This window comes from Hypanus sabinus, unplaced genomic scaffold (genome assembly GCF_030144855.1).
Source record: "Hypanus sabinus isolate sHypSab1 unplaced genomic scaffold, sHypSab1.hap1 scaffold_1057, whole genome shotgun sequence".
In the NCBI taxonomy this organism is placed as follows: domain Eukaryota; kingdom Metazoa; phylum Chordata; class Chondrichthyes; order Myliobatiformes; family Dasyatidae; genus Hypanus; species Hypanus sabinus.
In genome coordinates, this window is record NW_026779111.1 from 128,005 (window position 1) to 155,346 (window position 27,342).

General features: G+C 51.3%; 1 protein-coding gene and 1 long non-coding RNA gene across 2 annotated transcripts in view; both read left to right on the top strand.

Annotated features, from left to right (window-relative positions):
- The window catches only part of LOC132386204 (uncharacterized), a 123,863-nt gene extending 112,415 nt beyond the window's left edge, over window positions 1–11,448 (top strand). The window contains exons 4-5 of the mRNA XM_059958483.1: window positions 10,617–10,894; window positions 11,262–11,448. Coding sequence (XP_059814466.1) covers window positions 10,617–10,894; window positions 11,262–11,448 — 465 coding nt within the window. The remainder of the gene's footprint in view (window positions 1–10,616; window positions 10,895–11,261) is intronic.
- A 106-nt stretch (window positions 11,449–11,554) lies between these two features.
- On the top strand, window positions 11,555–17,580 carry LOC132386203 (uncharacterized). The gene is made up of 3 exons (XR_009509429.1): window positions 11,555–12,278; window positions 14,277–14,609; window positions 15,535–17,580. It is a non-coding gene; the product is annotated as an uncharacterized LOC132386203 (long non-coding RNA).
- The last annotated feature ends 9,762 nt before the right edge of the window (window positions 17,581–27,342 follow it).

Below are 27,342 nucleotides of genomic sequence, written 5' to 3' on the forward strand. Positions count from 1 at the left end.
GGACGGGTCTGACACACACTGACCCTCGCTCAGGGACGCGTCCGATGCACACTGACCCTCACTGGGGGACGGGTCCGATACATACTGACCCTCACTGGGGGACGTATCCGATACACACTGACCCTCACTGCGGGACGGGTCCGATTAACACTGATCCTCACTGGGGGACTGGTCCGATACACACTGACCCTCACTGGGGGACGGGTCTGACACACACTGACCCTCACTCGGGGACAGGTCCGATACACACTGACCCTCACTGGGGGCGGGTCTGACACACACTGTCCCTCACTGGGGGACCGGTCCGATACACACTGACCCTCACAGGGGTACGGATCCGATACGCACACTGACCCTCACTCAGGGACGGGTCTGACACACACTGACCCTCACTGAGGGACGGGTCCGATGCACACTGACCCTCACTGGGGGACGGGTCTGACACACACTGACCCTCGCTCAGGGACGCGTCCGATGCACACTGACCCTCACTAGGGGACGGGTCCGATACATACTGACCCTCACTGGGGAACGTATCCGATACACACTGACCCTCACTGGGGGACGGGTCCGATTAACACTGATCCTCACTGGGGGACTGGTCCGATACACACTGACCCTCACTGGGGGACGGGTCTGACACACACTGACCCTCACTCGGGGACAGGTCCGATACACACTGACCCTCACTGGGGGCGGGTCTGACACACACTGTCCTCACTGGGGTACGGATCCGATACGCACACTGACCCTCACTCAGGGACGGGTCTGACACACACTGACCCTCACTGAGGGACGGGTCCGATGCACACTGACCCTCACTGGGGGACGGGTCTGACACACACTGACCCTCGCTCAGGGACGCGTCCGATGCACACTGACCCTCACTGGGGGACGGGTCCGATACATACTGACCCTCACTGGGGGACGTATCCGATACACACTGACCCTCACTGGGGGACGGGTCCGATTAACACTGATCCTCTCTGGGTGACTGGTCCGATACACACTGACCCTCACTGGGGGACGGGTCTGACACACACTGACCCTCACTCCGGGACAGGTCCGATACACACTGACCCTCACTGGGGGCGGGACTGACACACACTGACCCTCGCTCAGGGACGCGTCCGATGCACACTGACCCTCACTGGGGGACGGGTCCGATACATACTGACCCTCACTGGGGGACGTATCCGATACACACTGACCCTCACTGGGGGACGGGTCCGATTAACACTGATCCTCTCTGGGTGACTGGTCCGATACACACTGACCCTCACTGGGGGACGGGTCTGACACACACTGACCCTCACTCCGGGACAGGTCCGATACACACTGACCCTCACTGGGGGCGGGACTGACACACACTGTCCCTCACTGGGGGACCGGTCCGATACACACTGACCCTCACTGGGGGACGGGTCCGATACATTCTGACCCTAACTGGGGGACGGGTCCGATACACACTGACCCTCACTGAGGGACGGGTCCGATACACACTGACCCTCACTGAGGGACGGGTCTGACAAACACCGACCCTCACTGGAGGACGGTTCCGATACATACTGACCCTCACTGGGGGACAGGTCCGATGCACGCTGACCCTCACTGGGGGACGGGTCTGATACGTACTGACCCTCACTGGGGGACGGGTCCGATACACACTGACCCTCACTGGGGGACAGGTCCGATGCACGCTGACCCTCACTGGCGGACGGGTCCGACACATACTGACCCTCACTGGGGGACAGGTCCGATGCACGCTGACCCTCACTGGGGGACGGGTCTGATACGTACTGACCCTCACTGGGGGACGGGTCCGATACACACTGACCCTCACTGGGGGACGGGTCCGATACATACTGACCCTCACTGGGGGACGGGTCCGATACACATCGACCCTCACTGGGGGACGGGTCTGATACACACTGACCCTCATGGGGGACGGGTCCGATACATACTGACCCTCACTGGGGGACGGGTCCGATACACATCGACCCACACTGGGGGACGGGTCTGATACACACTGACCCTCACTGGGGGACGGGTCCGATACATACTGACCCTCACTCGGGGACGGGTCCGATACACACTGACCCTCACTGGGGGACGGGTCCGATACACACCGACCCTCACTGGGGTACGGATCCGATACGCACACTGACCCTCACTCAGGGACGGGTCTGACACACACTGACCCTCACTGAGGGACGGGTCCGATGCACACTGACCCTCACTGGGGGACGGGTCTGACACACACTGACCCTCGCTCAGGGACGCGTCCGATGCACACTGACCCTCACTGGGGGACGGGTCCGATACATACTGACCCTCACTGGGGGACGTATCCGATACACACTGACCCTCACTGGGGGACGGGTCCGATTAACACTGATCCTCACTGGGGGACTGGTCCGATACACACTGACCCTGACTGGGGGACGGGTCTGACACACACTGACCCTCACTCGGGGACAGCTCCGATACACACTGACCCTCACTGGGGGCGGGTCTGACACACACTGTCCCTCACTGGGGGACCGGTCCGATACACACTGACCCTCACTGGGGTACGGATCCGATACGCACACTGACCCACACTCAGGGACGGGTCTGACACACACTGACCCTCACTGAGGGACGGGTCCGATGCACACTGACCCTCACTGGGGGACGGGTCTGACACACACTGACCCTCGCTCAGGGATGTGTCCGATGCACACTGACCCTCACTGGGGGACGGGTCCGATACATACTGACCCTCACTGGGGGACGTATCCGATACACACTGACCCACACTGGAGGACGGGTCCGATTAACACTGATCCTCACTGGGGGACTGGTCCGATACACACTGACCCTCACTGCGGGCGGGTCTGACACACACTGTCCCTCACTGGGGGACCGGTCCGATACACACTGACCCTCACTGGGGTACGGATCCGATACGCACACTGACCCTCACTCAGGAACGGGTCTGACACACACTGACCCTCACTGAGGGATGGGTCCGATGCACACTGACCCTCACTGGGGGACGGGTCTGACACACACTGACCCTCGCTCAGGGATGCGTCCGATGCACACTGACCCTCACTGGGGGACGGGTCCGATACATACTGACCCTCACTGGGGGACGTATCCGATACACACTGACCCTCACTGCGGGACGGGTCCGATTAACACTGATCCTCACTGGGGGACTGGTCCGATACACACTGACCCTCACTGGGGGACGGGTCTGACACACACTGACCCTCACTCGGGGACAGGTCCGATACACACTGACCCTCACTGGGGGCGGGTCTGACACTCACTGTCCCTTACTGGGGGACCGGTCCGATACACACGGACCCTCACTGGGGTACGGATCTAATACGCACACTGACCCTCACTCAGGGACGGGTCTGACACACACTGACCCTCACTGAGGGACGGGTCCGATGCACACTGACCCTCACTGGGGGACGGGTCTGACACACACTGACCCTCGCTCAGGGATGCGTCCGATGCACACTGACCCTCACTGGGGGACGGGTCCGATACATACTGACCCTCACTGGGGGACGTATCCGATACACACTGACCCTCACTGGGGGACGGGTCCGATTAACACTGATCCTCACTGGGGGACTGGTCCGATACACACTGACCCTCACTGGGGGACGGGTCTGACACACACTGACCCTCACTCGGGGACAGGTCCGATACACACTGACCCTCACTGGGGGCGGGTCTGACACACACTGTCCCTTACTGGGGGACCGGTCCGATACACACTGACCCTCACTGGGGTACGGATCCGATACGCACACTGACCCTCACTCAGGGACGGGTCTGACACACACTGACCCTCACTGAGGGACGGGTCCGATGCACACTGACCCTCACTGGGGGACGGGTCCGATACAGACTGACCCTCACTGGGGGACGGGTCCGATACACACTGACCCTCACTGGGGGAATGGTCCGATACATACTGAACCTCACTGGGGGACGGGTCTGATTCACACTGACCCTCACTGGGGGACGGGTCCGATACACACTGACCCTCACTGGGGGACAGGTCCGATACACACTGACCCTCTCTGGGGGACGGGTCCGATACACACTGACCCTCACTGGGGGAATGGTCCGATACATACTGAACCTCACTGGGGGACGGGTCCGATACACACTGACCCTCACTGGGGAACGGGTCCGATACACACCGACCCTCACTCGGGGACAGGTCCGATACACACTGACCCTCACTGGGGGCGGGTCTGACACACACTGTCCCTCACTGGGGGACGGGTCCGATACAGACTGACCCTCACTGGGGGACGGGTCCGATACACACTGTCCCTCACTGGGGGACTCGTCCGAAACATACTGACCCTCACTCGGGGACAGGTCCGATACACACTGACCCTCACTGGGGGACGGGTCCGATACACACCGACCCTCACTGGGGGACGGGTCTGATACACATCGACCCTCACTGGCGGACGGGTCCGACACATACTGACCCTCACTGGGGGACAGGTCCGATGCACGCTGACCCTCACTGGGGGACGGGTCTGATACGTACTGACCCTCACTGGGGGACGGGTCCGATACACACTGACCCTCACTGGGGAACGGGTCCGATACATACTGACCCTCACTGGGGGACGGGTCCGATACACATCGACCCTCACTGGGGGACGGGTCTGATACACACTGACCCTCATGGGGGACGGGTCCGATACATACTGACCCTCACTGGGGGACGGGTCCGATACACATCGACCCACACTGGGGGACGGGTCTGATACACACTGACCCTCACTGGGGGACTGGTCCGATACATACTGACCCTCACTCGGGGACGGGTCCGATACACACTGACCCTCACTGGGGGACGGGTCCGATACACACCGACCCTCACTGGGGTACGGATCCGATACGCACACTGACCCTCACTCAGGGACGGGTCTGACACACACTGACCCTCACTGAGGGACGGGTCCGATGCACACTGACCCTCACTGGGGGACGGGTCTGACACACACTGACCCTCGCTCAGGGACGCGTCCGATGCACACTGACCCTCACTGGGGGACGGGTCCGATACATACTGACCCTCACTGGGGGACGTATCCGATACACACTGACCCTCACTGGGGGACGGGTCCGATTAACACTGATCCTCACTGGGGGACTGGTCCGATACACACTGACCCTGACTGGGGGACGGGTCTGACACACACTGACCCTCACTCGGGGACAGCTCCGATACACACTGACCCTCACTGGGGGCGGGTCTGACACACACTGTCCCTCACTGGGGGACCGGTCCGATACACACTGACCCTCACTGGGGTACGGATCCGATACGCACACTGACCCTCACTCAGGGACGGGTCTGACACACACTGACCCTCACTGAGGGACGGTTCCGATGCACACTGACCCTCACTGGGGGACGGGTCTGACACACACTGACCCTCGCTCAGGGATGTGTCCGATGCACACTGACCCTCACTGGGGGACGTATCCGATACACACTGACCCTCACTGGAGGACGGGTCCGATTAACACTGATCCTCACTGGGGGACTGGTCCGATACACACTGACCCTCACTGGGGGACGGGTCTGACACACACTGACCCTCACTCGGGGACAGGTCCGATACACACTGACCCTCACTGGGGGCGGGTCTGACACACACTGTTCCTTACTGGGGGACCGGTCCGATACACACTGACCCTCACTGGGGTACGGATCCGATACGCACACTGACCCTCACTCAGGGACGCGTCTGACACACACTGACCCTCACTGAGGGACGGGTCCGATGCACACTGACCCTCACTGGGGGACGGGTCCGATACAGACTGACCCTCACTGGGGGACGGGTCCGATACACACTGACCCTCACTGGCGGACTGGTCCGATCCACACAGACCCTCACTGGGGGACGGGTCCGATACACACTGACCCTCACTGGCGGACGGGTCCGATACACACCGACCCTCACTGGGGGACGGGTCCGATACATACTGACCCTCACTGGAGGACGGGTCCGATACACACTGACCCTCACTGGGGGAATGGTCCGATACATACTGAACCTCACTGGGGGACGGGTCTGATTCACACTGACCCTCACTGGGGGACGGGTCCGATACACACTGACCCTCACTGGGGGACGGGTCCGATACACACTGACCCTCTCTGGGGGACGGGTCCGATACATACTGACCCTCACTGGGGAACGGGTCCGATACACACCGACCCTCACTCGGGGACAGGTCCGATACACACTGACCCTCACTGGTGGCGGGTCTGACACACACTGTCCCTCACTGGGGGACGGGTCCGATACACACTGACCCTCACTGGGGGACGGGTCCGATACACACTGACCCTCACTGGGGGACGGGTCCGATACACACTGACCCTCACTGGGGGCGGGTCTGACACACTGTCCCTCACTGGGGGACGGGTCCGACACACACTGACCCTCACTGGGGGACGGGTCCGATACACACTGACCCTCACTGGGGGACGGGTCCGATACACACTGACCCTCACTGGGGGCGGGTCTGACACACTGTCCCTCACTGGGGGACGGGTCCGACACACACTGACCCTCACTGGGGGACGGGTCCGATACACACTGACCCTCACTGGGGGACGGGTCCGATACACACTGACCCTCACTGGGGGTCGGGTCCGATACACATCGACCCTCACTGGGGGACCGGTCCGATACACACTGACCCTCACTGGGGGTCGGGTCCGATACACATCGACCCTCACTGGGGGACGGGTCCGATTCATACTGACCCTCACTGGGGAACCAGTCCGATACACATCGACCCTCACTGGGGGACGGGTCCGATACACACTGACCCTCACTGGGGGACTCGTCCGATACACACTGACCCTCACTGGGGGACGGGTCCGATACACACCGACCCTCACTGGGGTATGGATCCGATACGCACACTGACCCTCACTGGGGGACGGGTCTGATACACATCGATCCTCACTGGGGGACGTGTCCGATACACACTGACCCTCACTGGGGGACGGGTCCGATTAACACTGATCCTCACTGGGGGACTGGTCCGATACACACTGACCCTCACTGGGGGACGGGTCTGACACACACTGACCCTCACTCGGGGACGGGTCCGATACACACTGACCCTCACTGTGGGCGGGTCTGACACACACTGTCCCTCACTGGGGGACCGGTCCGATACACACTGACCCTCACTGGGGGACGGGTCCGATACATTCTGACCCTAACTGGGGGACGGGTCCGATACACACTGACCCTCACTGAGGGACGGGTCCGATACACACTGACCCTCACTGAGGGACGGGTCTGACAAACACCGACCCTCACTGGAGGACGGGTCCGATACATACTGACCCTCACTGGGGGACAGGTCCGATGCACGCTGACCCTCACTGGGGGATGGGTCTGATACGTACTGACCCTCACTGGGGGACGGGTCCGATACACACTGACCCTCACTGGGGGACAGGTCCGATGCACGCTGACCCTCACTGGCGGACGGGTCCGACACATACTTACCCTCACTGGGGGACAGGTCCGATGCACGCTGACCCTCACTGGGGGACGGGTCTGATACGTACTGACCCTCACTGGGGGACGGGTCCGATACACACTGACCCTCACTGGGGGACGGGTCCGATACATACTGACCCTCACTGGGGGACGGGTCCGATACATACTGACCCTCACTGGGGGACGGGTCTGACACACACCCACTCTCACTTGGGGTGGATTTGTAAGGTGTGTTCTGAGGGGTCTTGGTTGGTTCTGCCAGTACATGGCGCAGATGGTCAGTAAATGACTGTGGCTGGGGTCTCAGTAGATAATGGGGGGCACGGTTTATTGTTGTTGACGTAGGCAGTAATCTTGGTGTCCAAGTCCCTGGCTTCCTGTAAGTGTCTCCACAGGCTGGAACATCTGTAAAGGAATTGTAGAGCATTGCCTGCCTTTACTAAACCAGGCACTACGTTCAGGAGTTGGAATGTTACGTTATAAAACTCTACTCAGGCCGCATCTCGAGGGCTGCATTCAGTTCTGCTGGAGCTGAGCTTTGTGAGCGGCCTTCGAGCTGGAAAGTGGAGAGTGTTCTATCGCACTCCTGACTTCAGCCTTGTAGGTGGCAGACAGTATTCAGAGAGTTGGGAGGTGAGATACATAGTGTACACAAAAACAGGCCCTTCAGCCCCCATTCTGCCATCCAAGATGCCAATTAGCCTCTGATTTGTCCATATCTAAACCTAAGTATACGGGCACACCAGTCTGACTCTGCCAGCCTCAGTGCAGTCCTGGTAATCCAGTATACTACCTAAATGATTAATTTAGCAATGCATTATGGAGTAGACCACATCACTACACCGCCCCTACAACCCCCAAACCCCATTAACCTACCCGTTACGTCTTTGGACTGTGGGAGGAAACCCACACATTCCACAGGGACAACGTACAGAGACTCCTTACAGAACTGTGCTGAACTCCAGAAAACCCCAAACTCCGAACTCTGAACACACACACACACTCTCTCTCACACACACACTCACACTCACAGACACACTCTCTCTCTCACACACACACTCACACTCATAGACACACTCTCTCTCTCACACACACACTCTCTCTCACACACACACTTACACTCACAGACACACTCCCTCACACACATACACTCTCTCTCTATCTCACACAAACACACACTCACAGAGAGTCAGGGGAGAGTTTCTCACTTTGTACCAAGGACTCATGGGGGGGTCAGGGATGTAATGTGGGAGAGAACTGGATCACGTGGAGGAAACCCACAGGCAGATACACACACACACACTCACACTCACACACATACACTCTCTCTCACACACACACTCTCTCACTCACTCACTCACACATACACTCACAGACACTCACTCATTCGCACACACTCTCTCACACACTCACACTCACACACTCTCACACACACTCTCTCTCACATACACTCTCTCTCACACACACACACTCACACACACTCTCTCTCACACGCACACACTCTCTCACACATACACTCACACTCACACACACTCTCTCACACACACACTCACACATACACTCTCTCTCACACACACACACACTCACACACATAGACACACTCTCTCTCTCACACACACACACACACACTGTCTCTCACACACACACTCTCTCACACACACACTCTCTCACACACACACACACTCACACACATACGCTCTCTCTCTCACACAAACACACACACACACTCACACTCTCACACACACACTCACACTCACTCACTCTCACACACACACACTGTCAGAGAGTCAGGGGGGAGTTTCTCACTTTGTACCAAGGACTCATGGGGGGGTCAGGGATGTAATGTGGGAGAGAACTGGAACACGTGGAGGAAACCCACAGGCAGATACACACACACACACTCACACTCACACACATACACTCTCTCTCACACACACACACACTCTCTCACTCACTCACACATACACTCACAGACACTCACTCATTCGCACACACTCTCTCACACACTCACACTCACACACACTCTCACACACACACTCTCTCTTACACACACCCTCTCTATCACACACACTCTCTCTCACACGCACACACTCTCTCACACATACACTCACACTCACACACACTCTCTCTCACACACACTCACACACATACACTCTCTCACACACACACACTCTCTCACACACACTCTCTCTCACACACACCCTCTCTCTCACACGCACACACTCTCTCACACATACACTCACACTCACACACACTCTCTCTCACACACACTCACACACATACACTCTCTCTCACACACACACACTCTCTCACACACACTCTCTCTCACACACACCCTCTCTATCACACACACTCTCTCACACACGCACACACTCACACACACACTCTCTCACACATACACTCACACTCACACACACACTCTCACACACACTCACACACATAGACACACTCTCTCATACACTCTCACATTCATAGACACACTCTCTCTCACACAGACACACACACTCTCTCACACACACTCTCTCTCACACACACACACTCACACACATAGACACACTCTCTCTCTCACACACACACACACACTGTCTCTCACACACACACTCTCTCACACACATACTCACACACTCTCTCTCACACGCACACTCACACACATGCACATTCACACACATTAACTCTCACACACACTCTCTCTCACACGCACACTCACACACATGCACATTCACACACACTCTCTCTCTCACACACTCACACACACACTGTCACACACACTCACTCACATACACTCTCTCTCACGCTCACATTCTCGCAGACACATACACTCACACTCTCACACACACAGTGTCACACACACTCTCACACACACACACAGACACACCCACTCACACACATTCACTCTCTCACACACACACACACTCTCACACACACAGACACACACACTCACACACATTCACTCTCTCACACACACACACACACTATATGAAACGATTTGTAGTTGGGGCATTTCTAAGTTATTTGTCACTCTCTTCCCCTTCATCCCTCCAGGAACAGAGGTTGCTGATGTCGGAGGTCAGTTCAAGCGGGGACGATGACGCTGGGCCGGGGTTAGTGCGTCGGAGCTGGAAGGAACCTACCAGCAGTGAGGAAAGGGAAGTGGAAAGGGGAGCGCCCATGGGCGATGGGGGGGCCGGTCAGCCCCAGTACCCTATGCTTCGCCCAGCACGGATCCGATCCTTCATCCAGACCCGCCCTTCCTTCAGGAGGCACAGCTGGGAGCCAGGACGCGTCCTAAAGCTGGAGACCGAGGTCGAGGAGGAGCACAGGTAGACTGGGATCAGAGGACAAGGGGACAGCAGCAGGTGTCAGGGGTCTGGTAGAAGTCAGGGGTCAAGGATGAGGAAGAGGTCAGGGGTTGAGAATCAGGGGTCAGGGTGAGAGTTTCTGATCGGGAATTGGGGTGAAAAGAGAGGGGTGGAAAAGGCTCAGTGATTGGGTCAGGGGTTATGGGGAGGCAGTCGGGGTCAGGCTGCGGAGAGGAGAGGTGGTTGGGAAGGAAATGGGGTGTGGGGAGGTAGAGGGAATGGGATAAGTTGTAGCTGGGGAGGGGGAAGAAAGGGGAGAACAAAGGGCAGATGTGAGAGGTATAGGACGTTTGACACTTTCCCTTCACTCACACCACCCCCAAACCAGTGTCAGTCTGGAGGACCTGGAGGGTGGGTCAGCGGATGGCCCTCGGCTGCTGGCGTGGGTAAGGCACCGGAGTCATGATCCCCGTCGGCTCGGCATCACCATCAGCACTGGCGAACTGGACACGTGGCTGGCGATGACCGAGGAGGAGCCCGAGGAGGAGGTAAGGGCGAGGGTGGGGAGGGGGTGAGGGAAGGTGGTGGGATGTTGAATGGGATGTGGGGTGTGAGGGGGTTGGAGGGAAAGCAGAAGAGGGGAGTGGTGTGGAGGAGAGGGAGGTGAAGGGGGCTGGAGAGAATGGTGGTGTGAGGGAATGGTGTGGTGAGGTGAGAATGGAATACAGATGGAAGTGGAACGCATGGGGGATCGACAGAGAGACCCCAAGTGGGACCGGGCAGGAGACACCTCCCTCATCACATATCCCAGAGATGGGAAATCTGTTGCACACACAAAGGCACAAACGCAGAGTAGGGGAGGACAGCACCTGGGAACAATGAAACCTGGGGGAGGGGCAACATCTTCATCGAGAGGAAGTGGTTGAGGCAGGTACATCAACAACATGTAAAAGACGGACAGGTACACGGATAGGAAAGGTTTAGAGGGATACGGAGAGGTACACGGATAGGAAAGGTTTAGAGGGATACGGACAGGTACACGGATAGGAAATGTTTAGAGGGATACGGACAGGTACACGGATAGGAAAGGTTTAGAGGGATACGGACAGGTACACGGATAGGAAAGGTTTAGAGGGATACGGACAGGTACACGGATAGGAACGGTTTAGAGGGATATGGACAGGTACACGGATAGGAAATGTTTAGAGGGATATGGACAGGTACATGGAGAGGAACGGTTTAGAGGGATATGGACAGGTACACGGATAGGAAATGTTTAGAGGGATACGGACAGGTACACGGATAGGAAAGGTTTAGAGGGAAACGGACAGGTACACGGATAGGAAAGGTTTAGAGGGAAACGGACAGGTACACGGATAGGAAAGGTGTAGAGGGATACGGACAGGTACACGGATAGGAAATGTTTAGAGGGATACGGAGAGGCACATAGATAGGAAAGGTTTAGAGAGATACGGACAGGTACACGGATAGGAAAGGTATAGAGGGATACGGACAGGTACACGGATAGGAAATGTTTAGAGGGATATGGACAGTTACACGGATAGGAAAGGTTTAGAGGGATACGGACAGGTACACGGATAGGAAATGTTTAGAGGGATATGGACAGGTACATGGATAGGAAATGTTTAGAGGGATATGGACAGGTACATGGATAGGAAATGTTTAGAGGGATACGGACAGGTACATGGATAGGAAAGGTTTAGAGGGATATGGACAGGTACACGGATAGGAAAGTTTCAGAGGGATATGGACAGGTACATGGATAGGAAAGGTTTAGAGGGATGCGGACAGGTACACGGATAGGAAATGTTTAGAGGGATATGGACAGGTACATGGATAGGAAAGGTTTAGAGGGATACGGACAGGTACACGGATAGGAAATGTTTAGAGGGATATGGACAGGTACACAGATAGGAAAGTTTCAGAGGGATACGGACAGGTAAACGGATAGGAAAGGTTTAGAGGGATACGGACAGGGACACAGATAGGAAAAGTTTAGAGGGATACGGACAGGTACACGGATAGGAAAGGTTTAGAGGGATACGGACAGGTACACGGATAGGAAATGTTTAGAGGGATATGGACAGGTACACGGATAGGAACGGTTTAGAGGGATATGGACAGGTACACGGATAGGAAATGTTTAGAGGGATACGGACAGGTACACGGATAGGAAAGGTTCAGAGGGATACGAACAGGTACATGGATAGGAAAGGTTTAGAGGGATACAGACAGGTACACGGATAGGAACGGTTTAGAGGGATATGGACAGGTACACGGATAGGAAATGTTTAGAGGGATATGGACAGGTACATGGAGAGGAACGGTTTAGAGGGATATGGACAGGTACACGGATAGGAAATGTTTAGAGGGATACGGACAGGTACACGGATAGGAAAGGTTTAGAGGGAAACGGACAGGTACACGGATAGGAAAGGTTTAGAGGGAAACGGACAGGTACACGGATAGGAAAGGTATAGAGGGATACGGACAGGTACACGGATAGGAAATGTTTAGAGGGATATGGACAGTTACACGGATAGGAAAGGTTTAGAGGGATACGGACAGGTACACGGATAGGAAATGTTTAGAGGGATATGGACAGGTACATGGATAGGAAATGTTTAGAGGGATATGGACAGGTACATGGATAGGAAATGTTTAGAGGGATACGGACAGGTACATGGACAGGAAAGGTTTAGAGGGATATGGACAGGTACACGGATAGGAAAGTTTCAGAGGGATATGGACAGGTACATGGATAGGAAAGGTTTAGAGGGATACGGAGAGGTACACGGATAGGAAAGGTTTAGAGGGATACGGACAGGTACACGGATAGGAAATGTTTAGAGGGATATGGACAGGTACACAGATAGGAAAGTTTCAGAGGGATACGGACAGGTAAACGGATAGGAAAGGTTTAGAGGGATACGGACAGGGACACAGATAGGAAAAGTTTAGAGGGATACGGACAGGTACACGGATAGGAAAGGTTTAGAGGGATACGGACAGGCACACGGATAGGAAAGGTTTAGAGGGATTCGGACAGGTACATAGATAGGAAAGGTTTAGAGGGATACGGACAGGTACACGGATAGGAATGGTTTAGAGGGATATGGACAGGTACACGGATAGGAAATGTTTAGAGGGATATGGACAGGTACACGGATAGGAAATGTTTAGAGGGATACGGACAGGTACACGGATAGGAAAGGTTCAGAGGGATACGAACAGGTACATGGATAGGAAAGGTTTAGAGGGATACAGACAGGTACATGGATAGGAACGGTTTAGAGGGATATGGACAGGTACACGGATAGGAAATGTTTAGAGGGATATGGACAGGTACATGGAGAGGAACGGTTTAGAGGGATATGGACAGGTACACGGATAGGAAATGTTTAGAGGGATACGGACAGGTACACGCATAGGAAAGGTTTAGAGGGAAACGGACAGGTACACGGATAGGAAAGGTTTAGAGGGAAACGGACAGGTACACGGATAGGAAAGGTGTAGAGGGATACGGACAGGTACACGGATAGGAAATGTTTAGAGGGATACGGAGAGGCACATAGATAGGAAAGGTTTAGAGAGATACGGACAGGTACACGGATAGGAAAGGTTTAGAGGGAAACGGACAGGTACACGGATAGGAAAGGTTTAGAGGGAAACGGACAGGTACACGGATAGGAAAGGTGTAGAGGGATACGGACAGGTACACGGATAGGAAATGTTTAGAGGGATACGGAGAGGCACATAGATAGGAAAGGTTTAGAGAGATACGGACAGGTACACGGATAGGAAAGGTTTAGAGGGAAACGGACAGGTACACGGATAGGAAAGGTATAGAGGGATACGGACAGGTACACGGATAGGAAATGTTTAGAGGGATATGGACAGTTACACGGATAGGAAAGGTTTAGAGGGATACGGACAGGTACACGGATAGGAAATGTTTAGAGGGATATGGACAGGTACATGGATAGGAAATGTTTAGAGGGATATGGACAGGTACATGGATAGGAAATGTTTAGAGGGATACGGACAGGTACATGGACAGGAAAGGTTTAGAGGGATATGGACAGGTACACGGATAGGAAAGTTTCAGAGGGATATGGACAGGTACATGGATAGGAAAGGTTTAGAGGGATACGGAGAGGTACACGGATAGGAAAGGTTTAGAGGGATACGGACAGGTACACGGATAGGAAATGTTTAGAGGGATATGGACAGGTACACAGATAGGAAAGGTTTAGAGGGATTCGGACAGGTACATAGATAGGAAAGGTTTAGAGGGATACGGACAGGTACACGGATAGGAATGGTTTAGAGGGATATGGACAGGTACACGGATAGGAAATGTTTAGAGGGATATGGACAGGTACACGGATAGGAACGGTTTAGAGGGATATGGACAGGTACACGGATAGGAAATGTTTAGAGGGATACGGACAGGTACACGGATAGGAAAGGTTCAGAGGGATACGAACAGGTACATGGATAGGAAAGGTTTAGAGGGATACAGACAGGTACATGGATAGGAACGGTTTAGAGGGATATGGACAGGTACACGGATAGGAAATGTTTAGAGGGATATGGACAGGTACATGGAGAGGAACGGTTTAGAGGGATATGGACAGGTACACGGATAGGAAATGTTTAGAGGGATACGGACAGGTACACGCATAGGAAAGGTTTAGAGGGAAACGGACAGGTACACGGATAGGAAAGGTTTAGAGGGAAACGGACAGGTACACGGATAGGAAAGGTGTAGAGGGATACGGACAGGTACACGGATAGGAAATGTTTAGAGGGATACGGAGAGGCACATAGATAGGAAAGGTTTAGAGAGATACGGACAGGTACACGGATAGGAAAGGTTTAGAGGGAAACGGACAGGTACACGGATAGGAAAGGTTTAGAGGGAAACGGACAGGTACACGGATAGGAAAGGTGTAGAGGGATACGGACAGGTACACGGATAGGAAATGTTTAGAGGGATACGGAGAGGCACATAGATAGGAAAGGTTTAGAGAGATACGGACAGGTACACGGATAGGAAAGGTATAGAGGGATACGGACAGGTACACGGATAGGAAATGTTCAGAGGGATATGGACAGTTACACGGATAGGAAAGGTTTAGAGGGATACGGACAGGTACACGGATAGGAAATGTTTAGAGGGATATGGACAGGTACATGGATAGGAAATGTTTAGAGGGATATGGACAGGTACATGAATAGGAAATGTTTAGAGGGATACGGACAGGTACATGGATAGGAAAGGTTTAGAGGGATATGGACAGGTACACGGATAGGAAAGTTTCAGAGGGATATGGACAGGTACATGGATAGGAAAGGTTTAGAGGGATGCGGACAGGTACACGGATAGGAAATGTTTAGAGGGATATGGACAGGTACATGGATAGGAAAGGTTTAGAGGGATATGGACAGGTACACGGATAGGAAATGTTTAGAGGGATATGGACAGGTACACAGATAGGAAAGTTTCAGAGGGATACGGACAGGTAAACGGATAGGAAAGGTTTAGAGGGATACGGACAGGGACACAGATAGGAAAAGTTTAGAGGGATACGGACAGGTACACGGATAGGAAAGGTTTAGAGGGATACGGACAGGCACACGGATAGGAAAGGTTTAGAGGGATTCGGACAGGTACATAGATAGGAAAGGTTTAGAGGGATACGGACAGGTACACGGATAGGAATGGTTTAGAGGGATATGGACAGGTACACGGATAGGAAATGTTTAGAGGGATATGGACAGGTACACGAATAGGAACGGTTTAGAGGGATATGGACAGGTACACGGATAGGAAAGGTTCAGAGGGATACGAACAGGTACATGGATAGGAAAGGTTTAGAGGGATACAGACAGGTACATGGATAGGAAAGGATTAGAGGGATATGGACAGGTACATGGATAGGAAAGGTTTAGAGGGATACGGACAGGTACACGGATATGAAATGTTTAGAGGGATATGGACAGGTACATGGATAGGAAAGGTTTAGAGGGATACGGACAGGTACATGGATAGGAAAGGTTTAGAGGGATACGGACAGGTACACGGATAGGAAATGTTTAGAGGGATATGGACAGGTACATGGATAGGAAAGGATTAGAGGGATACGGACAGGTAGACGGATAGGAAATGTTTAGAGGGATATGAACAGGTACATGGATAGGAAAGGTTTAGAGGGATACGGACAGGTACATGGATAGGAAAGGTTTAGAGGGATACAGACAGGTACATGGATAGGAAAGGATTAGAGGGATATGGACAGGTACATGGATAGGAAAGGTTTAGAGGGATACGGACAGGTACACGGATATGAAATGTTTAGAGGGATACGGAGAGGTACACGGATAGGAAAGGTTTAGAGGGATACGGACAGGTACACGGATAGGAAATGTTTAGAGGGATACGGACAGGTACACGGATAGGAAAGGTTTAGAGGGATACGGACAGGTACACGGATAGGAAAGGTTTAGAGGGATACGGACAGGTACACGGATAGGAAAGGTTCAGAGGGATATGAACAGGTACATGGATAGGAAAGGTTTAGAGGGATACGGACAGGTACATGGATAGGAAAGGTTTAGAGGGATACAGACAGGTACATGGATAGGAAAGGATTAGAGGGATATGGACAGGCACATGGATAGGAAAGGTTTAGAGGGATACGGACAGGTACACGGATATGAAAGGTTTAGAGGGATACGGACAGGTACACGGATATGAAATGTTTAGAGGGATATGGACAGGTACATGGATAGGAAAGGTTTAGAGGGATACGGACAGGTACATGGATAGGAAAGGTTTAGAGGGATACGGACAGGTACACGGATAGGAAATGTTTAGAGGGATATGGACAGGTACATGGATAGGAAAGGATTAGAGGGATACGGACAGGTAGACGGATAGGAAATGTTTAGAGGGATATGAACAGGTACATGGATAGGAAAGGTTTAGAGGGATACGGACAGGTACATGGATAGGAAAGGTTTAGAGGGATACAGACAGGTACATGGATAGGAAAGGATTAGAGGGATATGGACAGGTACATGGATAGGAAAGGTTTAGAGGGATACGGACAGGTACACGGATATGAAATGTTTAGAGGGATACGGAGAGGTACACGGATAGGAAAGGTTTAGAGGGATACGGACAGGTACACGGATAGGAAATGTTTAGAGGGATACGGACAGGTACACGGATAGGAAAGGTTTAGAGGGATACGGACAGGTACACGGATAGGAAAGGTTTAGAGGGATACGGACAGGTACACGGATAGGAAAGGTTCAGAGGGATATGAACAGGTACATGGATAGGAAAGGTTTAGAGGGATACGGACAGGTACATGGATAGGAAAGGTTTAGAGGGATACAGACAGGTACATGGATAGGAAAGGATTAGAGGGATATGGACAGGCACATGGATAGGAAAGGTTTAGAGGGATACGGACAGGTACACGGATATGAAATGTTTAGAGGGATACGGAGAGGTACACGGATAGGAAAGGTTTAGAGGGATACGGACAGGTACACGGATAGGAAATGTTTAGAGGGATACGGACAGGTACACGGATAGGAAAGGTTTAGAGGGATACGGACAGGTACACGGATAGGAAAGGTTTAGAGGGATACGGACAGGTACACGGATAGGAACGGTTTAGAGGGATATGGACAGGTACACGGATAGGAAATGATTAGAGGGATATGGACAGGTACATGGAGAGGAACGGTTTAGAGGGATATGGACAGGTACACGGATAGGAAATGTTTAGAGGGATACGGACAGGTACACGGATAGGAAAGGTTTAGAGGGAAACGGACAGGTACACGGATAGGAAAGTTTAGAGGGAAACGGACAGGTACACGGATAGGAAAGGTGTAGAGGGATACGGACAGGTACACGGATAGGAAATGTTTAGAGGGATACGGAGAGGCACATAGATAGGAAAGGTTTAGAGAGATACGGACAGGTACACGGATAGGAAAGGTATAGAGGGATACGGACAGGTACACGGATAGGAAATGTTTAGAGGGATATGGACAGTTACACGGATAGGAAAGGTTTAGAGGGATACGGACAGGTACACGGATAGGAAATGTTTAGAGGGATATGGACAGGTACATGGATAGGAAATGTTTAGAGGGATATGGACAGGTACATGGATAGGAAATGTTTAGAGGGATACGGACAGGTACATGGATAGGAAAGGTTTAGAGGGATATGGACAGGTACACGGATAGGAAAGTTTCAGAGGGATATGGACAGGTACATGGATAGGAAAGGTTTAGAGGGATGCGGACAGGTACACGGATAGGAAATGTTTAGAGGGATATGGACAGGTACATGGATAGGAAAGGTTTAGAGGGATACGGACAGGTACACGGATAGGAAATGTTTAGAGGGATATGGACAGGTACACAGATAGGAAAGTTTCAGAGGGATACGGACAGGTAAACGGATAGGAAAGGTTTAGAGGGATACGGACAGGGACACAGATAGGAAAAGTTTAGAGGGATACGGACAGGTACACGGATAGGAAAGGTTTAGAGGGATACGGACAGGCACACGGATAGGAAAGGTTTAGAGGGATTCGGACAGGTACATAGATAGGAAAGGTTTAGAGGGATACGGACAGGTACACGGATAGGAATGGTTTAGAGGGATATGGACAGGTACACGGATAGGAAATGTTTAGAGGGATATGGACAGGTACACGGATAGGAACGGTTTAGAGGGATATGGACAGGTACACGGATAGGAAATGTTTAGAGGGATACGGACAGGTACACGGATAGGAAAGGTTCAGAGGGATACGAACAGGTACATGGATGGGAAAGGTTTAGAGGGATACAGACAGGTACATGGATAGGAACGGTTTAGAGGGATATGGACAGGTACACGGATAGGAAATGTTTAGAGGGATATGGACAGGTACATGGAGAGGAACGGTTTAGAGGGATATGGACAGGTACACGGATAGGAAATGTTTAGAGGGATACGGACAGGTACACGGATAGGAAAGGTTTAGAGGGAAACGGACAGGTACACGGATAGGAAAGGTTTAGAGGGAAACGGACAGGTACACGGATAGGAAAGGTGTAGAGGGATACGGACAGGTACACGGATAGGAAATGTTTAGAGGGATACGGAGAGGCACATAGATAGGAAAGGTTTAGAGAGATACGGACAGGTACACGGATAGGAAAGGTATAGAGGGATACGGACAGGTACACGGATAGGAAATGTTCAGAGGGATATGGACAGTTACACGGATAGGAAAGGTTTAGAGGGATACGGACAGGTACACGGATAGGAAATGTTTAGAGGGATATGGACAGGTACATGGATAGGAAATGTTTAGAGGGATATGGACAGGTACATGGATAGGAAATGTTTAGAGGGATACGGACAGGTACATGGATAGGAAAGGTTTAGAGGGATATGGACAGGTACACGGATAGGAAAGTTTCAGAGGGATATGGACAGGTACATGGATAGGAAAGGTTTAGAGGGATGCGGACAGGTACACGGATAGGAAATGTTTAGAGGGATATGGACAGGTACATGGATAGGAAAGGTTTAGAGGGATACGGACAGGTACACGGATAGGAAATGTTTAGAGGGATATGGACAGGTACACAGATAGGAAAGTTTCAGAGGGATACGGACAGGTAAACGGATAGGAAAGGTTTAGAGGGATACGGACAGGGACACAGATAGGAAAAGTTTAGAGGGATACGGACAGGTACACGGATAGGAAAGGTTTAGAGGGATACGGACAGGCACACGGATAGGAAAGGTTTAGAGGGATTCGGACAGGTACATAGATAGGAAAGGTTTAGAGGGATACGGACAGGTACACGGATAGGAATGGTTTAGAGGGATATGGACAGGTACACGGATAGGAAATGTTTAGAGGGATATGGACAGGTACACGAATAGGAACGGTTTAGAGGGATATGGACAGGTACACGGATAGGAAATGTTTAGAGGGATACGGACAGGTACACGGATAGGAAAGGTTCAGAGGGATACGAACAGGTACATGGATAGGAAAGGTTTAGAGGGATATGGACAGGTACATGGATAGGAAAGGTTTAGAGGGATACGGACAGGTACATGGATAGGAAAGGTTTAGAGGGATACGGACAGGTACACGGATAGGAAATGTTTAGAGGGATATGGACAGGTACATGGATAGGAAAGGATTAGAGGGATACGGACAGGTACATGGATAGGAAAGGTTTAGAGGGATACGGAAAGGTACACGGATAGGAAATGTTTAGAGGGATATGGACAGGTACACAGATAGGGAAGTTTCAGAGGGATACGGACAGGTAAACGGATAGGAAAGGTTTAGAGGGATACGGACAGGGACACAGATAGGAAAAGTTTAGAGGGATACGGACAGGTACACGGATAGGAAAGGTTTAGAGGGATACGGACAGGCACACGGATAGGAAAGGTTTAGAGGGATTCGGACAGGTACATAGATAGGAAAGGTTTAGAGGGATACGGACAGGTACACGGATAGGAATGGTTTAGAGGGATATGGACAGGTACACGGATAGGAAATGTTTAGAGGGATATGGACAGGTACACGGATAGGAAAGGTATAGAGGGATACGGACAGGTACACGAATAGGAAATGTTTAGAGGGATACGGACAGTTACACGGATAGGAAAGGTTTAGAGGGATACGGACAGGTACACGGATAGGAGCGGTTTAGAGGGATATGGACAGGTACACGGATAGGAAATGTTTAGAGGGATATGGACAGGTACATGGAGAGGAACGGTTTAGAGGGATATGGACAGGTACACGGATAGGAAATGTTTAGAGGGATACGGACAGGTACACGGATAGGAAAGGTTTAGAGGGAAACGGACAGGTACACGGATAGGAAAGGTTTAGAGGGAAACGGACAGGTACACGGATAGGAAAGGTGTAGAGGGATACGGACAGGTACACGGATAGGAAATGTTTAGAGGGATATGGACAGGTACATGGATAGGAAATGTTTAGAGGGATATGGACAGGTACATGGATAGGAAATGTTTAGAGGGATACGGACAGGTACATGGATAGGAAAGGTTTAGAGGGATAAGGACAGGTACACGGATAGGAAAGTTTCAGAGGGATATGGACAGGTACATGGATAGGAAAGGTTTAGAGGGATGCGGACAGGTACATGGATAGGAAAGGTTTAGAGGGATGCGGACAGGTACATGGATAGGAAAAGTTTAGAGGGATACGGACAGGTACACGGATAGGAAAGGTTTAGAGGGATACGGACAGGCACACGGATAGGAAAGGTTTAGAGGGATTCGGACAGGTACATAGATAGGAAAGGTTTAGAGGGATACGGACAGGTACACGGATAGGAATGGTTTAGAGGGATATGGACAGGTACACGGATAGGAAATGTTTAGAGGGATATGGACAGGTACACGAATAGGAACGGTTTAGAGGGATATGGACAGGTACACGGATAGGAAATGTTTAGAGGGATACGGACAGGTACACGGATAGGAAAGGTTCAGAGGGATACGAACAGGTACATGGATAGGAAAGGTTTAGAGGGATATGGACAGGTACATGGATAGGAAAGGTTTAGAGGGATACGGACAGGTACATGGATAGGAAAGGTTTAGAGGGATACGGACAGGTACACGGATAGGAAATGTTTAGAGGGATATGGACAGGTACATGGATAGGAAAGGATTAGAGGGATACGGACAGGTACATGGATAGGAAAGGTTTAGAGGGATACGGAAAGGTACACGGATAGGAAATGTTTAGAGGGATATGGACAGGTACACAGATAGGGAAGTTTCAGAGGGATACGGACAGGTAAACGGATAGGAAAGGTTTAGAGGGATACGGACAGGGACACAGATAGGAAAAGTTTAGAGGGATACGGACAGGTACACGGATAGGAAAGGTTTAGAGGGATACGGACAGGCACACGGATAGGAAAGGTTTAGAGGGATTCGGACAGGTACATAGATAGGAAAGGTTTAGAGGGATACGGACAGGTACACGGATAGGAATGGTTTAGAGGGATATGGACAGGTACACGGATAGGAAATGTTTAGAGGGATATGGACAGGTACACGGATAGGAAAGGTATAGAGGGATACGGACAGGTACACGAATAGGAAATGTTTAGAGGGATACGGACAGTTACACGGATAGGAAAGGTTTAGAGGGATACGGACAGGTACACGGATAGGAGCGGTTTAGAGGGATATGGACAGGTACACGGATAGGAAATGTTTAGAGGGATATGGACAGGTACATGGAGAGGAACGGTTTAGAGGGATATGGACAGGTACACGGATAGGAAATGTTTAGAGGGATACGGACAGGTACACGGATAGGAAAGGTTTAGAGGGAAACGGACAGGTACACGGATAGGAAAGGTTTAGAGGGAAACGGACAGGTACACGGATAGGAAAGGTGTAGAGGGATACGGACAGGTACACGGATAGGAAATGTTTAGAGGGATATGGACAGGTACATGGATAGGAAATGTTTAGAGGGATATGGACAGGTACATGGATAGGAAATGTTTAGAGGGATACGGACAGGTACATGGATAGGAAAGGTTTAGAGGGATAAGGACAGGTACACGGATAGGAAAGTTTCAGAGGGATATGGACAGGTACATGGATAGGAAAGGTTTAGAGGGATGCGGACAGGTACACGGATAGGAAATGTTTAGAGGGATATGGACAGGTACATGGATAGGAAAGGTTTAGAGGGATACGGACAGGTACACGGATAGGAAATGTTTAGAGGGATATGGACAGGTACACAGATAGGAAAGTTTCAGAGGGATACGGACAGGTAAACGGATAGGAAAGGTTTAGAGGGATACGGACAGGTACACGGATAGGAAAGGTTTAGAGGGATACGGACAGGCACACGGATAGGAAAGGATTAGAGGCATTCGGACAGGTACATAGATAGGAAAGGTTTAGAGGGATACGGACAGGTACACGGATAGGAAATGTTTAGAGGGATACGGACAGGTACACAGATAGGAAAGGTTTAGAGGGAAACGGACAGGTACACGGATAGGAAAGGTTTAGAGGGAAACGGACAGGTACACGGATAGGAAAGGTGTAGAGGGATACGGACAGGTACACGGATAGGAAATGTTTAGAGGGATACGGAGAGGCACATAGATAGGAAAGGTTTAGAGAGATACGGACAGGTACATGGATAGGAAATGTTTAGAGGGATACGGACAGGTACACGGATAGGAAATGTTTAGAGGGATACGGAGAGGCACATAGATAGGAAAGGTTTAGAGAGATACGGACAGGTACATGGATAGGAAAGGTTTAGAGGGATATGGACAGGTACACGGATAGGAAAGTTTCAGAGGGATATGGACAGGTACATGGATAGGAAAGGTTTAGAGGGATGCGGACAGGTACACGGATAGGAAATGTTTAGAGGGATATGGACAGGTACATGGATAGGAAAGGTTTAGAGGGATACGGACAGGTACACGGATAGGAAATGTTTAGAGGGATATGGACAGGTACACAGATAGGAAAGTTTCAGAGGGATACGGACAGGTAAACGGATAGGAAAGGTTTAGAGGGATACGGACAGGGACACAGATAGGAAAAGTTTAGAGGGATACGGACAGGTACACGGATAGGAAAGGTTTAGAGGGATACGGACAGGCACACGGATAGGAAAGGTTTAGAGGGATTCGGACAGGTACATAGATAGGAAAGGTTTAGAGGGATACGGACAGGTACACGGATAGGAATGGTTTAGAGGGATATGGACAGGTACACGGATAGGAAATGTTTAGAGGGATATGGACAGGTACACGGATAGGAACGGTTTAGAGGGATATGGACAGGTACACGGATAGGAAATGTTTAGAGGGATACGGACAGGTACACGGATAGGAAAGGTTCAGAGGGATATGAACAGGTACATGGATGGGAAAGGTTTAGAGGGATACAGACAGGTACATGGATAGGAACGGTTTAGAGGGATATGGACAGGTACACGGATAGGAAATGTTTAGAGGGATATGGACAGGTACATGGAGAGGAACGGTTTAGAGGGATATGGACAGGTACACGGATAGGAAATGTTTAGAGGGATACGGACAGGTACACGGATAGGAAAGGTTTAGAGGGAAACGGACAGGTACACGGATAGGAAAGGTTTAGAGGGAAACGGACAGGTACACGGATAGGAAAGGTGTAGAGGGATACGGACAGGTACACGGATAGGAAATGTTTAGAGGGATACGGAGAGGCACATAGATAGGAAAGGTTTAGAGAGATACGGACAGGTACACGGATAGGAAAGGTATAGAGGGATACGGACAGGTACACGGATAGGAAATGTTCAGAGGGATATGGACAGTTACACGGATAGGAAAGGTTTAGAGGGATACGGACAGGTACACGGATAGGAAATGTTTAGAGGGATATGGACAGGTACATGGATAGGAAATGTTTAGAGGGATATGGACAGGTACATGGATAGGAAATGTTTAGAGGGATACGGACAGGTACATGGATAGGAAAGGTTTAGAGGGATATGGACAGGTACACGGATAGGAAAGTTTCAGAGGGATATGGACAGGTACATGGATAGGAAAGGTTTAGAGGGATGCGGACAGGTACACGGATAGGAAATGTTTAGAGGGATATGGACAGGTACATGGATAGGAAAGGTTTAGAGGGATACGGACAGGTACACGGATAGGAAATGTTTAGAGGGATATGGACAGGTACACAGATAGGAAAGTTTCAGAGGGATACGGACAGGTAAACGGATAGGAAAGGTTTAGAGGGATACGGACAGGGACACAGATAGGAAAAGTTTAGAGGGATACGGACAGGTACACGGATAGGAAAGGTTTAGAGGGATACGGACAGGCACACGGATAGGAAAGGTTTAGAGGGATTCGGACAGGTACATAGATAGGAAAGGTTTAGAGGGATACGGACAGGTACACGGATAGGAATGGTTTAGAGGGATATGGACAGGTACACGGATAGGAAATGTTTAGAGGGATATGGACAGGTACACGAATAGGAACGGTTTAGAGGGATATGGACAGGTACACGGATAGGAAATGTTTAGAGGGATACGGACAGGTACACGGATAGGAAAGGTTCAGAGGGATACGAACAGGTACATGGATAGGAAAGGTTTAGAGGGATATGGACAGGTACATGGATAGGAAAGGTTTAGAGGGATACGGACAGGTACATGGATAGGAAAGGTTTAGAGGGATACGGACAGGTACACGGATAGGAAATGTTTAGAGGGATATGGACAGGTACATGGATAGGAAAGGATTAGAGGGATACGGACAGGTACATGGATAGGAAAGGTTTAGAGGGATACGGAAAGGTACACGGATAGGAAATGTTTAGAGGGATATGGACAGGTACACAGATAGGGAAGTTTCAGAGGGATACGGACAGGTAAACGGATAGGAAAGGTTTAGAGGGATACGGACAGGGACACAGATAGGAAAAGTTTAGAGGGATACGGACAGGTACACGGATAGGAAAGGTTTAGAGGGATACGGACAGGCACACGGATAGGAAAGGTTTAGAGGGATTCGGACAGGTACATAGATAGGAAAGGATTAGAGGGATACGGACAGGTACACGGATAGGAATGGTTTAGAGGGATATGGACAGGTACACGGATAGGAAATGTTTAGAGGGATATGGACAGGTACACGGATAGGAAAGGTATAGAGGGATACGGACAGGTACACGAATAGGAAATGTTTAGAGGGATACGGACAGTTACACGGATAGGAAAGGTTTAGAGGGATACGGACAGGTACACGGATAGGAGCGGTTTAGAGGGATATGGACAGGTACACGGATAGGAAATGTTTAGAGGGATATGGACAGGTACATGGAGAGGAACGGTTTAGAGGGATATGGACAGGTACACGGATAGGAAATGTTTAGAGGGATACGGACAGGTACACGGATAGGAAAGGTTTAGAGGGAAACGGACAGGTACACGGATAGGAAAGGTTTAGAGGGAAACGGACAGGTACACGGATAGGAAAGGTGTAGAGGGATACGGACAGGTACACGGATAGGAAATGTTTAGAGGGATATGGACAGGTACATGGATAGGAAATGTTTAGAGGGATATGGACAGGTACATGGATAGGAAATGTTTAGAGGGATACGGACAGGTACATGGATAGGAAAGGTTTAGAGGGATAAGGACAGGTACACGGATAGGAAAGTTTCAGAGGGATATGGACAGGTACATGGATAGGAAAGGTTTAGAGGGATGCGGACAGGTACACGGATAGGAAATGTTTAGAGGGATATGGACAGGTACATGGATAGGAAAGGTTTAGAGGGATACGGACAGGTACAC